This window comes from Dipteris shenzhenensis, chromosome 8 (assembly GCF_047967505.1).
Source record: "Dipteris shenzhenensis isolate YYH24624 ecotype China chromosome 8, Dip_SZ_1.0, whole genome shotgun sequence".
Classification (NCBI taxonomy): domain Eukaryota; kingdom Viridiplantae; phylum Streptophyta; class Polypodiopsida; order Gleicheniales; family Dipteridaceae; genus Dipteris; species Dipteris shenzhenensis.
The window spans coordinates 1,196,519-1,214,612 of NC_141603.1; the positions used below are offsets into that span (position 1 = coordinate 1,196,519).

At 45.6% G+C, this 18,094-nt stretch overlaps 1 protein-coding gene across 1 annotated transcript in view; it reads left to right on the forward strand.

Moving 5' to 3' along the window:
- LOC147898932 (xylose isomerase family protein) overlaps positions 1-18,094 on the forward strand; it is a 131,554-nt gene that overhangs the window by 87,209 nt on the left and 26,251 nt on the right. The window contains exons 18-19 of the mRNA XM_087377898.1: positions 4,812-4,883; positions 4,985-5,062. Of these exons, the coding sequence (XP_087234024.1) occupies positions 4,812-4,883; positions 4,985-5,062 (150 nt within the window). The remainder of the gene's footprint in view (positions 1-4,811; positions 4,884-4,984; positions 5,063-18,094) is intronic.

Genomic DNA, 18,094 nt, shown 5'->3' on the forward strand with positions numbered 1-18,094 from the left:
ATCTAGACTTCATCCATGCTAGCCTGCTGCAAACTGATGTCAGGCTATGCCCTAACTCTCCACCTACACCAATATTGGAAAGTTTGGCTATTTCCAACATATAAGTTAGACTGCCCTTAAATTCTAGATCCATATAGATTATGGATTGTCTTGGCTATAACCCCATCTTAGTTAGACCATGGTTAGTCCCTTTATGACGTAATACATAGAGATGTTGGAACGAGTGTGGAGAGTGTGGCCTGGGAGCATGACTATGATTTATTTTTGTTGGCCTATTGTCCTGCTACTTCATTGATCCTTTGTCCTTGAAGGGTGGCAACCTAATGGTTCTCTCAGGCTTGTATGAACCGTGCTACCACCAATGTCTTGGATGCATTAATATGGATCCCCTTTTGTGTGATAGTTGAGCCGGTGTGTACACATGTGCTTTATTTATATAGGCTTTTGATCCTTGGACCTACTTGTGTTGTCCCCATCTCATGTTCCTCCCCTCCTTCGACTCTTGATGTGACAAGTGTGTATGTGATACCTGATTCTTTATGTCATGATAAGTCTTCTCTATTTCTCCTCATCTTCAAAGTAAAAAGGCCACACATCTCTAAGATGGGAAGGATATCAAGGTTGGTTAGACATGCACATCTAACCCAAAGACAAGTACATAAGTCATCAACACATGTTACACTTTTTTTGGGGGCGTTTATGGATCTGCCCTAGATTCTTGGTTACGATTGAGGCTAGCCATTTTGACCATTTATAATTCAGTTTTATATTTGGTAGTGGGCATACGTTATGTGGCTCTAGATGCATTTCTCCAAAGCATGGCATCCTTGGAACATGAGACTTCCTTGGGCACTATTGGTGCCCCCCTAGGGTCCCCAAGGTATGAGGTTAGATCCCAAGATGCCCCTATGCACACTCATCCAATCGTGTTGTAACTTAGGTTTGGTTTTTTCTCACATAAAATTTTGTTCAATTACTATAGTCATCCCAATTAGTTGCGTGTGATGTAGGATCCTGGGTTGTTGTCAGCCATGAAATTATATAAAGGAGAGACCCATTATGCCTCTCATTAGCTATTACTAATTAGCTACAGTCTAAAACCTATGAAAGTTAAAGGCTCAAAAATTAAACAATGGAGTTTGAACATCAAATTAGCACTAAGAAATTCTAGGGAGCAACTGTCTCACCTGACCATGTGGCATTGAAGGTCTCACTAATTCGGTAGCTATCCAAACAGGGACTGGCAAACTGTTGCCAAAGCAGAAATAACCTAGCAAACCACTTCCCTTTCGTTGAATGACACTCAATCCCCCTTGGCCTCTATGCTTCCCTCATGATACCCTCTACCCACCCCAATACCGAGCCTCCAAAATCAACCCATCCCCCTCCTTAAAATAAAGGAAGAAAGAAACTTCACATCGAAGCCTCAGAACAGGGAGCGGAAGGAAAAAACATGGACAAGAAGCAGGATAACAGAATGAAGAGAAAGGGATTTTTTGCGTAGCCCACTTCGAGCTATACTAGAGGACCACCGCAACACTAAAGAAGTTGATAGAAAAGGCTTCGACAGAATTCCATAGACGAAAGTAGATGTGACACAGCGGGACCATGAATTTTCACGGTTGACATTGATCTTTCTGGGCTCGAAAGAACAGCAAGGTATCTTGATCATCATCTTGGTTTTTCGTCATATTGGGGAGTCCTTTTCTGTCTATAGGATGACAAGAAGAAAACTTGAAGAGATCCATAAAGGCAATGTTAGAGGTCTGTAAAAGGATGCCTCCACTGGATGACAAGGCAGAAGTAAAGGAATTCAGCATGAAACTCAAATTTATGCTTCTATGCATGGATAAAATGGCCAACCATGCACTAGGCACTATCCAAATGGTACATTGTTGAAAGTGCAAAGAAAATCTTTCATCATATCAAGTAAATGCCAAACACACAACATAGGCATAATGTAAATGAAACATACAATCCACATGTAATCACCATAAATGGGATACATAAGACAAGGTGGTTACATTGTTAACTTTGAAGGGTCATGACATTGGTGTTGGGATTTTGTACTTGTTTCAATTTGTCATATCTTTTGATTTTAATTTTCCATATTTTTTGGCTGAATCGCATTGCACTCTCCACATGATGTATTATGTAGGGATCACAGATTTTTATTTCTTGCTCTTATTTTGTGAGGGGGAACTAATATATTTCATTTTTAATAGTGTCGCATTCGTGTTTTATCCACATCCGATCAACAGGCCTAAGCATAGCTTATGATCACAATTATTGCTTGCTTCCTATTTTATTGGTGTGTTTGAAATCGTTGCACTCCCCTTCGGACCCAAGCAGCTTAGTAGAAATCTGCATATGTATTTTAAGTTGTTATACTAATTTGAGACTATGTCCTTTTTTTAGCATATAAGCTTGTCTACTTGATAACATTGGCACTTGGATCTTGGATTCCACCTCCGTGGGAGCAACCAAAGGTGCATGAAGAGAATGAGAGGAGAGGAAAGAAAGAAAGAAATATTACCGTCTACGGGAGGCCTTGGGACAAAGTGCAAACAGAAAGCCAACTCATACAAGCCACTATGGGCTGAAGCAAAGGGCTCACTAAGGTGCTATGATAATGCTAATAATCTCAAAACAAATCTCAAACACTAAAAAACTAGTGCTTAAAATATATATCCAAGTGCCATGGTTGCTCTTCGATGAGCAGCGAAGAATCTCGTATCTGTGTCCTCGGAACGTCTCTTGGATCAAGAGTGACACCTTGGCTTGGACGGTCCCCATGAGGAGAGCTGAGATAGGCTACCTCCGTGGGAGCAACCAAAGGTGCATGAAGAGAACGAGAGGAGAGGAAAGAAAGAAAGAAATATTACCATCTACGGGAGGCCTCAGGACGAAGTGCAAACAGAAAGCCAACTCATACAAGCCACTATGGGCTGAAGCAAAGGGCTCACTAAGGTACTATGATAATGCTAATAATCTCAAAACAAATCTCAAACACTAAAAAACTAGTGCTTAAAATATATATCTAGGCGCCATGGTGGCTCTTCGATGAGCAGCGAAGAATCTCGTCTCTGTGTCCTTGGAATGTCTCTCTGATCAAGAGTGACACCTCGGCTCGGACGGTCCCCATGAGGAGAGCTGAGATAGGCTGAACCTCCATCTAATGTGCTTTGGTCACCCTTTGTATCGTGCGTGGTCTCTGCATCTTTGGCTCCGTAGCTCCCTGCATCCTCTTCCCACTACTCCACTCTACCCTCATTGCAGCTACCTCCTCCACTCCACTATGTTTTGGGGCTGACGCAAGTGCGTAGAAGTCCATGACGTGGTGGTGTGCTTTGTCTATCATCTCCTACTGCTGCCTGATTTGCCTTAATAGGGTCTCTCTTTCTCGATCAAGTAGAGGCCAATGCAAACCTGGTTATGGAAGTGGATCAGCCGAGAAAGTGGTCGAAAGCCGAGAGCCCTTCCTCTTCCTTCAGCATGCATAGTCCTACAGATCCGCTATCTCTGGGTGCCTGCTCCCTACCTTAATCCTCAGCGGTGGGATGAGACTTGCATCTGTTTAATGGCAATCCTCAGTGCATGTGAAAATCCTTTGCCCTCTAGGTACTGGGGTTTGATGATCATTCCATCCTCTGATACTCAACAAAAAGTGGTCGCGGTAAAATTGGATCTTGGTGGGAACTACTAGCCCCTTTCCCCCCCCCCCCCCCCCCCCCCCCGCCCCCCTAAAAAGTTTGTAGTGTATAGAGCTAGAGTAGATCTAATTGTATGATGTGGTTGATCTCATCTTGTGGGATCAGGGGGTCCGGTGCATCCAAGCTATAATGAAAGGCAAGGAGTTGGTCCATGTGAATACCCTGACTGGCGAACCGTCTGGATACGCGTGCATACCATGTGGTGCTAACACCCACTATCTGCTAGTCTCTTGGATGACTAGTGTGCTAGTAATCTCTGGCTAGGCAAAGTCCAGACCCATGAAGAGACGTCACCGTCTGGAAGATAGCATCAATCTGAAGCATTGTCATGGTGAACTCTGCCTGTACAATCTGATGAGGGATTGTGGGCTTAATCCAAGTCATCCTAAACCCCATAATCACCTGGAGCCTTTCAAATCCCCTCCAATCTGTCACCAAGAGGTCACCCCCTCAGAAAGGTGTGAATACATGGTTGTCGGCCTCGCTAGGAGTGACATAGGGATTAATATGGTTAGAGTGAGATAAATAAGCCATTGAGGAGTGGAAAGGTAAATAAAATAAGGGGAGGGTCAATCGAAAAAAATTAGAGCAAGAGTAGAGGGAGAATGTGAAGGCTCAAGTTGGGCCTGGGGTAATGGGAACCATGGGTAGGTGCAGTTGATAGAGAACAAAGAAGCTAGAAGAGAAAAGAAGTCCAGTTAGAAGGGTGATATCAAGAGCGAATGCGCAAAAGCAAAGACTAAGCAGCTAGCATTCATGACAGCACAAAAAGTTAGAATACTATCACAGATAGAACTAATCTGCCTGAAGCAGAAAAGATATGGGAACTGAGACATGAGGAATGTAAGAGCTCCATCCAAACGGTTACTTCTTATATTAACTTTCTGCTGGTTTTATCCTCCTTGGTTCGATTTCTCCTGATGAACATGGTTTCTGTTCAACAAGATTGTTTGCACTTAGATTGCCTGTACATCCCTGGGATCTATTTCTTATTATAAGTATTTTTAGCTGTATATTATGATTTGGTTTGTCAGGATCTCAGTCTTGTGTGGACATGGATTTATTTTGCTGAGATGACAGTTTCTCTGATTGCTTTAGGATGGAGCATTGACAACTCTAGTGGAAAACCGTTATGCAAGCTTTGATTCACCTCTTGGAAGAGCCATCAAGGTAAATTACATAGATTCGCTCTAGAAAAATATGGATGGAAATGTACTCATGTTTTCCTCGGTGGCTCTCTTTGTAAATTAATCTCGTAAGCCCTGTTGCAGGATGGCAAGATGGGCTTTGAAGAGCTTGAACAAGAAGCATTAAACTCAGCAGAGCCATCCCTCACTTCTGGAAAGCAGGTGTGTAACTGGTTACTAACAGAAAACACACAACTCAGTGCATGCTTTTGCACCTCTCTCTCTCTCTCTCTCTCTCTCTCTCATCATTGTGTCTATGAGGTGAGATGCAGAAGCACTTAGACTCTAGCTTTGGCATTGCACATATTGTACCGCTCTCTATCTTATACCCATCTTGGTTGATTGAGACATGAATAAGCTCTTCTTCTTCATCTCTGTCTCTCTATGTCTTTTCTGGAAGAATAATGGGACAACTCAATTATAAACTGAGGCGGCAAACAAGCAAGATTACAGAAACATATGGGCATGTGGTTCAACGAAAAAATTGTTTGGTCTGTAAAGTCAGGGAATTGGTAACGGGATTGCACTACAGGATTGTATTGTGGAGTTCAATGCAGAATACAACCTTATGGATAATGGAAATATCCAGGTACCCAAAGAAAATGCTACCCTTGGCTCGTATGAACGGGTTGGCCTGAATTGGCTAGACCTTTGGGACTTTTGACAGTGAGATTGATGGTTGGATAAGCTAGGAAAACATAGTATCCACTGAGCGGCATGCATTATTGCAGTGTATGTATGCATAGAATGTTGTCCTCTTATCAAGGGACAAAGGCATCCTACTAAAATGATTCCATGCCTTGGGGTGAGGTTTGCAAATGCTCAAATATGCAATGGAATGAGTGACCTATAAAAGATAACAATGATAGATCAAAGAGAAGGGAGATGGCATGACTCTCAAATAAGAATTGTGGTTGTGGTTTCTATGTCCAATGATCTGGGACTGAATGTGAAATATTGATGGACAGAACCTGTGCGTTGAAAAGAGGGTCCTAATGCGTGAAAAGATCTCTCTGATGCAAACAAATGTAAATGGTTTAGTTCTTTCTTGAATTGTCTTCAATGGATCATCCTTGTAAATGCTCCGTGTGGGAACATGGCCCATCAAACAAATCACAAAGGAGGTGGACAAGATGCAAAAGAGGTTCTTGTAGAGGAAAGTTCAAGTGCAAAAATCATGTTGCAAACATTGTGTCTTCTAGTTTGCTGTCCTATTCAAAGCATATTTGTATGAGATCCTCCCGAATAACCTAGTGAGCCTTGTGATAAGTGAGCGGAATAGAGAGGGCCTCAAGGCTATATTGAAAGGGGTATAATCGGAGTCTTAGGATCTCAAACTGTTTGTGTATACGTGTAGGCTACCTCGCACGTGTGGCAGCTACCTGCTGTACGGAATCCGTACAGTTTGTATGGCTCACTTAATTCGCACGTGTGATTGCACGGCCATCCGTACAGTCCGTACAGGCTTTACGGACCTGCTGCGCCTGCATTTAATGCACCAAAAGACTGTTTCGACCAGCGTTGAAGTTAGTGCCTGCATTTTGGTGCTGTTTCCTGCTGTACGGAACTGTCTAGGGGTGCGTGCCAGCCAAATCGAAGCTTTTCCAGCATTTTGAAGCTGTTTCGAGGTGCAAATCAGCATTTCGGAGCTGCCTCGAGCTGTGTGCCAGCATTTGGGAGCTGCTTTGAGGTTCGAATCAGCATTTCAGAGCTGCCTTGCGCTGCGTGCCAGCATTTGGGAGCTCCCTCGAGCTGCGTGCCGGCATTTGGAGCTGCTGAATTGATCCGGGGACTTTTCTTTGAGCCCTTCCCTCCTCATTTGGCATCCCTTTGCCTCGGGCTGCGAGCTTCTCTCCATTTCTACGTGCTCTCCTCCTCGTGGGAGTACTTCTTTTGCTGTAATTCTCATTTCCAGCCCTCATTTGCTCGCTTTCAGAGCCTGTCACTGCTGTACATCATTGGGTAAGCCGTTGTTGCATTGGCTTTTTCCAATTTCTGCTTCATTTGCATTTTGGAAAGGCCTCGTGTTGCCTTGGAAGGCCTCGTGTTGCATTTGGAGATTTTTCTTGCAATAGGTACACCTTGGGACAGCAGAGTCTTTTGCAGACATAAGCTTTGAAGCTTGGGCAAATTTTTGGCACTTGATTCTGAGAGGTTGCCTTTCTCTCATTTGCTTTGCAAGTTGGTGCATTTGCCTTGTATTTCAGCACCATGTTTGGTAGCAAAGATGATTTGTTTGGGCTGATTGGGGCCGATGACAAGCTTGATGGCACCAATTACCCCATGTGGTCATACATGATGAGACATGTTTTGGTTGCCAAGAATCTATGGCATATTGTTTCGGGTTTTGAGGCCATGCCTACATGCACTGTTACTGGTGCTACACCTACAACCTCTGCTTCTTCAGGTGATGGTTCTACTGCTACATCCAGGACTCCTGCACCTCCTGCTCCAAGTGCTTTGCCTCCTTCACAGGAGCAAATTCAGTGGGATGGTCATGATGCCAATGCACATGCCGTGATTGATCTTTCAGTGAAACGGGTTATTATCCCTCATATTTGGTCTTGCAAGACAACTAAGCAAGCATGGGATCAGCTTGCATCTTTGTATCAGGTGCGGAATGAGGCGAGGGTCGCCTATCTCCGCAGACAGTTGAAATATTTAAAGCTTGATGAGGATGCTAACATGGATGCCTATCTCACTAATGTGAAGGATTTGAAAGAGTAGTTGGCCAATATTAATGAGATTATGCCTGATTCTCAGCTGGTTTCTAATACCCTTGCTGGGTTGTCTGATTCATATCAAGGCTTTGCTACTACATTGAGGTTGGTTGCAGGGGGTGATGCCAATCATTTCTCATTTGACCAGCTTGTTGCTCTTCTTCTTCAGGAGGAGGGGACACATGCTCAGCAAATTGCAGATTTTAAAATTGATTTGCAGCAGACATTTGCTATGTCTGATCTTGGTCTTCTGCACTACTATCTGGGGCATTTTGATGTCACAATCCAAGTACATTGGACAGCTTTTGCAGCGTCTTCAGTTTGAGGATTGCAAGCCAGTGTCCACACTGGTTTTCACTTCTCTTTTGAGGATGGCAGCGGTACATGTGATGTCACTCTCTATCAGCAGGCAGTTGGCTGTTTGATTTACCTATGCCATACGAGACCTGATCTACAGTGTGCTATCTCACAGTTGAGCAGATATATGCACAGCCCATCTATACACCATTGGCATGCCGTGAAGCGTGTTTTCAGATATCTTAAAGGCACTGAGCATTTAGGCCTTCTTTATGGGGCTGATACTTCACTTGTCATGCATGGGTTCACTGATAGTGATTGGGCTGGTTGTTCTAACACTCGTGTGTCACATAGTGGCAGCTGTTTTATGCTTGGTACTTCATGTGTTTCTTGGTCCAGCAAGAGGCAGAGTACAGTTGCTAGTTCTAGCTGTGAAGCTGAGTATAGAGCGGCTTTTATAGTCAGAGTGCTTTGGCTGTCGCATGGAATCCAGTTTTCCATGCTCGCACAAAGCACATTGAGGTTCACTATCACTATGTCAGAGAGCGATTATCAGCAGGTGATATTGAGTTGTCTTATGTTCCCACTGAAGGCAACCTGGCAGATCTTTTTACGAAGGCTCTACCTCGACCTAAGTTTGAGGCTTTTCAGCAAGCTTTAAACTTAGTACCTTTTGTAACTTGATCTGTTGTACTCTGTACAGTCATAACTTAGTACCTTTTGTAACTTGATCTGTTGTACTCTGTACAGTCATTGGTTGCTATATCCTACGGGACGAACATGTGCAACCATGACACTAGATATTTAGGTATCCTGAGCCATGTCCATGATACTTCAGCCCATATTATGGAGGGGGGTTTGTAGGCTATTTCATGGGCTATCCATAGATGCCACTTATACCTTGGTATGAGCCTTGTAGGCCTAGTTATAGTGAGCTAGGACTATTGGTATAGTTAGTTTATGTACCATCTAGGTCAGTTAGGACACTTAGGCCAGTTAGGGCAGTTAGCCCTAGGGTTTTGTTAGCCTCCACACTTCAGTTTTACAGCAATCTATTACAGCATCTCGTTTTTCTCCATTGTGCTTTCATTTTTGAGCTTCCATTGCTTCCAACACCCAGCAATACGGGCATACTGACATCCCTGATCACCCTCAACTACTAATGTCATGGATATGGATAGGGCAAGCCATGGTAACTTATGTTGGCCTAAGGTTGAAAATCCAAAATCCTGTACTCCTCCCGATCTCCTCTGTCCACCCTATAGTCATTCAAACCCTCTTTGAACCCCCTCGTAAAGTACCATGACTACCCAAATGATCCCTTGACTGTACCCTAGATTCTACAAGCGTCTAATGAGGCGAGCTCTCGGCACTGTGTCAAAAGTCTTGATGAAATCCACAAAGCAGCAATAAAACCATATGTCTCCATGCTCTAGCCTCCTCAATGAGAATGTAGTGAGTATATGAGTGTCAAGGAGAACTTGTGTATGTGCGAGAGTGAGTAGAGAGAAAAGGGGGATGTGAGAGTGGGGGCGGAGGAGGGGAGTGCATAACTGAGTGGAAGTTGGTTTGTGTGTGCATGTGCATTTTCACCCCCAAAAAAAGCGTGCATGTGCTCGCAAGCGCATGCAAGATTATGGGAGGAACTCTGTGTGTGTGTGTGTATGTATCACTCCTAGTACATGCCCAGGTTCCATATATCCAGGTAACCTGGTGGCACTTTGATGGATGTGACTCGTATCTGTTTCTGTCGAGCTATCTCTCGACGCGGTGGAGGGCGTGGTCTCCTCAATCTCTGGATCCGGTGGGCTACGTCAAGGGTGACGACTTGTCTTTGGCAGTCACCTCTGAGGAGGGCTGAAATAGACCGAACCTCGATCATGCGTGCTTTGGTCCCTTCTCGTGCCGCACGTGGCATGCGTCTCTCGTCTGGCAGCATCGTGGCGGTGACTCCACCGCTAATCCATGATGCTCTCATCTTATGAAGCTCCTCTCCCTCAGCCTCATTGGCAGCTGACTTAGATGCTCTGTAACAAGTGTCTGTGCTCTGTCGATCTCGGTGAACTGTGGCATCAATCCTTGCTGCTCTCTTGTTTGTTGCATCAATATATCTCTCTGTCGTCGCATCTCAATTAGATAGAGCCCAACACAAACCTGATCGGGAAAATGGATCAGCCATGTAAGTGGGCCAAAACCATGCCCCTCCTAAAAGAGGCAGTGATATCGCCCTCGGATCTCGTAGAAGATTGGACAGACACATAGAAAGTGCTCCTCTATCTCAATCTCCTCCATCCGGCATAGTGTGCAGATCCTCTGCTCTCCAGGTATGTTTGCAGCTCTCCCTGCCTCGATCCTCAGCTGATGTGACGAGACTCGCAACTGACCGATGGCAATCCTCAATGCATGTGAGACTTTCCTATCCTCGAGGTACTGAGGTCTGATGACGAGACCATGCCCCGAGACCCTCAGGAAGTGGTCATGGTAGAACTAGATCTTGGTGGGGAACTCCTCTGCCCCCCAAGCCCACACTGGACGATGCACCTAAGTAGAGGACACTGAGATCTTGTTGATCCCAGAGCAAATTATTCTGCATAACTTCACTACGGGACGTCGAGGCACGACTCGCAAGATGTACCTTTTGAAGTTCAGAGGGCTCCCATCCACCGATGCCCAATGGGTGGACAGAGCTACATTTTAGGAGTGTCCTGAAATCGTGGATGCTTATGAGGAAGCATTTCAGTTGAGGACAACCGAATGAAAGACGGAGGGAATGTCATCCTGCTTCAACAACATGTATCCACTTGCTTGGTCCTATTTCTTTTTGTTTTTCAATAATATGCTTATTAAGAAATGAAATGTTTTCCTACTGTTCAGTTACGGTCAATGGGGACTAGGTCTAGCATTTGAGGGTGGACCCCCTTGCTTGGGGTTATGGGCATTAGTGACCCACAAGAGTGATGGCCTCTCTTTGAGAGGGACATCTGGAAACCACACCCCACCTGAGTACCCAAACATGGGACCAATCAAATGCACATATTGCATACTGACCTAGGAACCATTCAAGAGAATGTTCCCTGAGCTTTGGGTGTGGGCCTGGCAGCATGCCAAGAGTAATGGAGATACAAGATAAGACGACAAACAAATGAGCTCAGTATGGCTCAATTATGGCCTTAGAGTACGTCAATAGATAGTCCAAGCTGTTAGGAACCCGTGGGTGTGATCAGAATTGAATTCTAACAACTTTGAAATTTTAGGGTTTTTGGGAGTTCCATGTGGTAGACTGCCAACATGGAATCTGAGCTGGCAGGTCAGTCCACCTGTCCCACACATGTGGCATCATGCATGGCAAGTGGCAGGGCATGCAGGCCAAGTGTCTGGCCCCAAATCTAGTAGATTTGGGGCAGGTTGTGGGCTGTCCTCTTTGGGACTGCAGCCCACCAAAAATCTGGGACAAGTGTCCACCTTCCACTCTAGGCCGGGGGGGGGGGGGGGCTGAGCCTATAAAAGAAGGCCTCTCCCCTTCCTTCCCTACATGAAAAATTCGTCACTTTTCTTCTCCCTCCTTTTGGTTGATGCAGCAGAACCTCTCCAGCTCGTTGGGTGCAGCCAGCTTCTCCCCAAGCCATTCTCCCCAAGCTTGTTAAGGCTTCTTGGCATTGTTGCTACGAAGTAAAAAACTCCTCTCTCTCATGTATAAGCCATCCTTCCCCATCAAGTTTATAAAACCCGCGTGGGTCTTGGTGGTTGAGGCTCTGGTTCTCGTCGTGGTGTGTGTGTGTTCGATCCCTGTGGATCGCTTCGGATAAGCCTGTTAAGGCTTCTTGGCATTGTTGCTACGAAGTAAAAAACTCCTCTCTCTCTCTCTCTCTCACCTCAGCAGCAGTTTCTCTCTCTACAGCAGCACACTCTCTCTCTACAGCTCCAGCCCCTCGTCTCCAAAAATCTGCCCCCTCTCAGCTCTTCTGGAACAGCAGCAGCATCCTCTCTCCTTCTCCTAGCCTGGAGCAGCCACAGTCCCTTTCTCTCTCCTGCTGCAGCCTTTCTCTCTCTACTGCAGAATTTCTCTCTCTACTGTTCCAGCCCATTTCCCTTGCAGAAATCTGCCCTTCTGTGCACCTTTGGGACAGCAGCTGCTCCTTTCTTACATCCCCTCTCTTGGGATCAGCATTGGCACTCTCTCTACAACTATCACTCCATAAAGGCTTTCTCTCTCTAGCCTATAGGCTGTTTTTCTAAGCTGTTCTCATTCCAGCCCCATTTCCACACTCTCCTCACCCAAGGTAGCTTCAGAGGCATCAAGGACTTCATCTACAAAAGGGTCAAGTCACGAAGGGAGCCTGTATTGTCAAGTTTATCTCTTTTACAGCACTATTTCATGTTGTTTCTACGTCTTTCTAGAAACTAGTGCTTGCCTCTAATGTTGGATGTAAGTGGTGATTGTTGCAGGCTTCTTCCTTGTGGATTGGGCAAGCTAAGAGTTAAAACCTGAGCTTGGAGTCCTTGTTTTTGTTGTCTACCTTGTACATATGCTCTTGAGTCTTGTATCTAGGTCCTAGGCTTTCACTAAGTTCATCAGTTTGGAATGTGCATTGCACCTTGGTCTTGTATGTCCATTTTCAAGAATAAAGTAAGCCTGGTTAAGGGGGGGGGGGCGTCTTTGCCCCTTAATCATATTGCAATTTCCAATGATGTCACTTTGTGTTTAAGCTGTATAAGTCTTAATTCCAGCTTAATTGCAATCTCTTAAGTTCAAGTATATGTGTTTGGCAACTCGCAATCATTTCATTCAAACGCCTTTGCAAAATCCGTTGTCTGAACTGATAGAAAGTACCGAGTAGTTTACATTGGTATCAGAGCTTAGGCAGTGGTCCTGTACTCTGTGCTTTCTCTTGTTGAGTCTCTCCTTCATTGAGTCATCTTGTCATCATGGCAGCCAATGGACCTGACCCTCCTCCTAACCTGCATGAGTTGAGTGTTCTCTTGTCAAACATTGCTCAACAGGTTCAAGTGTTGGAAAGCAACCAAGCAGAAACTCATGACATAGGGCCCCACTCCCAAGGAAGAGGCCGTGCGGACAACACCAACTCCAACAAGGAGGGAAGATCATCCTCTTCTTCCCCTCCTCGAGATAGGCGGCGTCATCGGAGTCCATCTCCTTCGAGACGTCCACGAAGACGAAGGTATGCAAAGCATAAGGTACCTCTTGGAGATAAGCTCTTCAAGTTTACCAAGTACAAGGGAGAGGACAAGCCTGAGGTCTTGCTGGCCTGGATCCGAGACCTCGAGTATTTGTTTGAGGGGGACGAGTATGAAGACAAGGCGAATATCCGGTTTGCCGTCCTGGACATGCAAGACCGTGCTTCACTCTGGTGGGCAGCTATGGTCAACACTGGACAGCAAGCCCACACTTGGAAGCGTTTCAAGAAGAACTTGATGAGGCACTTCCTGCCTAAGGAGTTTAAGAGAGATACAATGGTGCAGTGGGACATTCTCCGCCAACGCCAAGAAGAGAAAGTCAATGAGTATGTTGATCGTTTTTGGGATACTTTGTTAAAAGTTCAAGCATTCAGTAGAAAGGATAAAAAAGAGCAGCAAAGGAAGTTCTTTGCTGGCCTATGGTATGTCGTTCAGCATGAGGTGGACATTGCCACTCCTACTTCTCTCGAAGACACCATCAACATCGCCTTGAAGGTGGAGAAGAAACAGTGTTTCTCCAACAAGCGGAACGGCAGCAACAACAAGCGGAAGTCCCAGGGAACCTCTACCAAGGAACAAAAGGGTAAGGAGATAGCAAAGGACGCACCAAAAGAGCAAAAGTCGGCCAGCCAGCCTCCTTCGAAGAAAGCAGCCCGCACTTTCAGCTCATTGTCTCCACAACAGAAGCAAAAGTATTACTCCGAAGGGCGGTGTTTCAAGTGTGGCGAGCGAGGCCACAACTTCTACGAATGCCCTCAAGCTGCCAAAAACAACGGCAACAAAGAAGCAGCCCCCAAAAAGCCAGTTTTGGTAGTTAACAAGGTGGAAGCACCTCCAGAAAAGGTAAAGGATCAATCAGCTTTGTTTTTGTTCGATAGTGGAGCTACTCACAACTTTATTTCTCATGAGATGGCACAGAATTGGGGGATAGCCCCAGAGGATAAAGGAGAAGCCTTGGAGGCAACTGCAGCCTTCAAGAACCAAGAAGAGAAGGTGTACCCCATCATCGGCAAGCTTCGGGTACACATCCAGGGGTACTTGGATCATCTACCCTTCATGGTGGCACCACTTCAAGAATCAGATGTAATTCTCAGCATGCCCAAGTCTATAGTATCAGATAGAGACTCAAAGTTCACTAGTAACTTTTGGCAGGCTTTGTTTGAGAACCTTGGAACTCTTCTAAGTTTCTCCTCAACTTTTCATCCTCAAACGGATGGCCAAACTGAACTTACGAATAGTACACTCTTGGATTTGCTGAAATTTTATGTGCATGACCAGCAAACCTTTTGGGAGAAATTCCTTCCTCTTGTGGAGTTTTCTTATAACAACACAATTCATTCCTCCACTGGAAAAGCTCCTTTCGAAATTGTATATGGTAGATCTTTACCAACTCCACTCATGCAAACAAAAGAGAAAATCTTTGCCGCTGATCAATTCGTGGAGGATTATGACTCTGCTTATGCCACGGTTCTAGTAGCCATGCAAAAGACACATGAGAAACAAAGAGCAGCTGCAAATAAAAGACGGAGGGCGTTTGCAGTGAAAGAAGGCCAATAGGTCTTATTGAAATTTGAGAAAGCACGGTTAAAAACCAAAGTGGGCAAAAAGCGCATCTACTTCAAGCTTTCCTTTCGATATTATGGTCCTTTTCAGGTGTTGCAGGTAATAAATGATGTCTCAGTTCGATTGAGACTTCCAGAGTATTGGAAGATCCACGATGTCTTCCACGTAAGCTTGGTGAAACCCTTCATTGGGGAACCACCTCAAGAGCCCACACTGGATGATGCACCTGAAGTAGAGGACACTCAGATCTTGTTGATCCCAGAGCAAATTATTCTGCATAACTTCACTACGGGACGTCGAGGCACGACTCGCAAGATGTACCTTTTGAAGTTCAGAGGGCTCCCATCCACCGATGCCCAATGGGTGGACAGAGCTACATTTCAGGAGTGTCCTGAAATCCTGGATGCTTATGAGGAAGCATTTCAGTTGAGGACAACCGAATGAAAGACGGAGGGAATGTCATCCTGCTTCAACAACATGTATCCACTTGCTTGGTCCTATTTCTTTTTGTTTTTCAATAGTATGCTTATTAAGAAATGAAATGTTTTCCTACTGTTCAGTTACGGTCAATGGGGACTAGGTCTAGCATTTGAAGGTGGATCCCCTTGCTTGGGGCTATGGGCATTAGTGACCCACAAGAGTGATGGCTTCTCTTTGAGAGGGACATCTGGAAACCACACCCGACTGAGTACCCAAACATGGGACCAATCAAATGCACAGATTGCATACTGACCTAGGAACCATTCAAGAGAATGTTCCCTGAGCTTTGGATGTGGGCTTGGCAGCATGCCAACGGTAATGGAGATAAAGATAAGACGACAAACAAATGAGCTCAGTATGGCTCAATTATGGCCTTAGAGTACGTCAATAGATAGTCCAAGCTGTTAGGAACCCATGGGTGCGATTAGAAGTGAGTTCTAACAAGTTTGAAATTTTAGGGTTTTTGGGAGTGACGTGTGGCAGCTGACACGTGGCAGACTGCCACATGGAATTCTAGCTGGCAGGTCAGTCCACCTGTCCCACACACGTGGCATCATGCATGGCAAGTGGCAGGGCATGCAGGCCAAGTGTCTGGCCCCAACTCTTCTGGAACAGCAGCAGCATCCTCTCTCCTTCTCCTAGCCTGGAGCAGCCACAGCCCCTTTCTCTCTCCTGCTGCAGTCTTTCTCTCTCTACTGCAGAATTTCTCTCTCTACTGTTCCAGCCCATTTCCCTTGCAGAAATCTGCCTTTCTGTGCACCTCTGGAACAGCAGCAGCTCCTCTCTTACATCCCCTCCCTTAGGATCAGCATTGGCACTCTCTCTCTACAGGTATCACTCCATAAAGGCTTTCTCTCTCTAGCCTACGGGCTGTTTTTCTAAGCAAGCACCGAGTAGTTTACATTGGTATCAGAGCTTAGGCAGTGGTCGTGTAGTCTGTGCTTTCTCTTGTTGGGTCTCTCCTTCATTGAGTCATCTTGTCATTATGGCAGCCAATGGACCTGACCCTCCTCCTAACCTGCATGAGTTGAGTGTTCTCTTGTCAAACATCGCTCAACAGGTTCAAGTGCTGGAAAGCAACCAAGCAGGAACTCATGACATAGGGCCCCAATCCCAAGGAAGAGGCCGTGCGGACAACAACAACTCCAACAAGGAGGGAAGATCGTCCTCTTCTTCCCCTCCTCGAGGTAGACGGCGTCATCGGAGTCCATCTCCTTCGAGACGTCCACAGAGACGAAGGTATGCAAAGCATAAGTTATCTCTTGGAGATAAGCTCTTCAAGTTTACCAAGTACAAGGGAGAGGACAAGCCCGAGGTCTTGCTGGCCTAGATCCCTGGCCTCAAGTATTTCTTTGAGGGGGATGAGTACGAAGACAAGGCGAATATCCGGTCTGCCGTCCTGCACATGCAAGACCGTGCTTCGCTCTGGTGGGCAGCTATGGTCAACACTGCATAGCAAGCCCACACCTGGAAGCGCTTCAAGAAGAACTTGATGAGGCACTTCCTGCCCAAGGAGTTTAAGAGAGATACAATGGTGCAGTGGGACATCCTCCGCCAACGCCAAGAAGAGAAAGTCAGTGAGTATGTTGATCGTTTTTGGGATACTTTGTTGAAAGTTCAAGCATTCGGTAGGAAGGATAGAAAATAGTAGCAAAGGAAGTTCGTTGCTGGCCTACGGTACGTCATTCAGCATGAGGTGGACATTGCCACTCCTACTCTCGAAGACACCATCAACATCGCCTTGAAGGTGGAGAAGAAACCGTCTTTCTCCAACAAGTGGAACGGCAGCAACAACAAGCGGAAGTCCCAGGGAACCTCTCCCAAGGAACAAAAGGGTAAGGAGATAGCAAAGGACGCACCAAAAGAGCAAAAGTCAGCCAGCCAGCCTCCTTCGAAGAAAGTAGCACGCACTTTCAGCTCATTGTCTCCACAACAGAAGCAAAAGTATTACTTCGAAGGGCGGTGTTTCAAGTGTGGTGAGCGAGGCCACAACTTCTACGAATGCCCTCAAGCTGCCAAAAACAGCAGCAACAAAGAAGCAGCTCCCAAAAAGCCAGTTTTGGTAGTTAACAAGGTGGAAGCACCTCCAGAAAAGGGAGCTGTAAACGACACCCAGAGTTTGTTGAAAACATGGGGTCAGGTAAAGGATCAATCCGCTTTGTTTTTGTTGGATAGTGGAGCTACTCACAACTTTATTTCTCATGAGATGGCAGAGAACTTGGGGATAGCCCCAGAGGAGAACGGAGAAGCCTTGGAGGCAACTGTAGCCTTCAAGAACCAAGAACAGAAGGTGTACCTTATCACCGGCAAGCTTCGGGTACACATCCAAGGGTACTTGGATCATCTACCCTTCATGGTGGCACCACTTTAAGGATCAGATGTAATTCTCGGCATGCCCAAGTCTATAGTATCAGATAGAGACTCAAAGTTCACTAGTAACTTCTGGCAGGCTTTGTTTGAGAACCTTGGAACTCTTCTAAGTTTCTCCCGAGCTTTTCACCCTCAAACGGATGGCCAAACTGAAGTTACGAATAGTACACTCTTGGATTTGCTGAAATTTTATGTGCATGACCAGCAAACCTTTTGGGAGAAATTCCTTCCTCTTGTGGAGTTTGCTTATAACAACACAATTCATTCCTCCAGTGGAAAAGCTCCTTTCGAAATTGTATATGGTAGATCTTTACCAACTCCACTCATGCAAACAAAAGAGAAAATCTTTCCCGCTGATCAATTCGTGGAGGATTGTGACTCTGCTTACGCCATGGTTCGAGCAGCCATTCAAAAGGCACAGGAGAAACAAAGAGCAGCTGCATATAAAAGACGGAGGTCGTTTGCAGTGAAAGAAGGCCGATGGGTCTTATTGAAATTTGAGAAAGCACGGTTAAAAACCAAAGTGGGCAAAAAGCGCATCTACTTCAAGCTATCCTTTCGATATTAT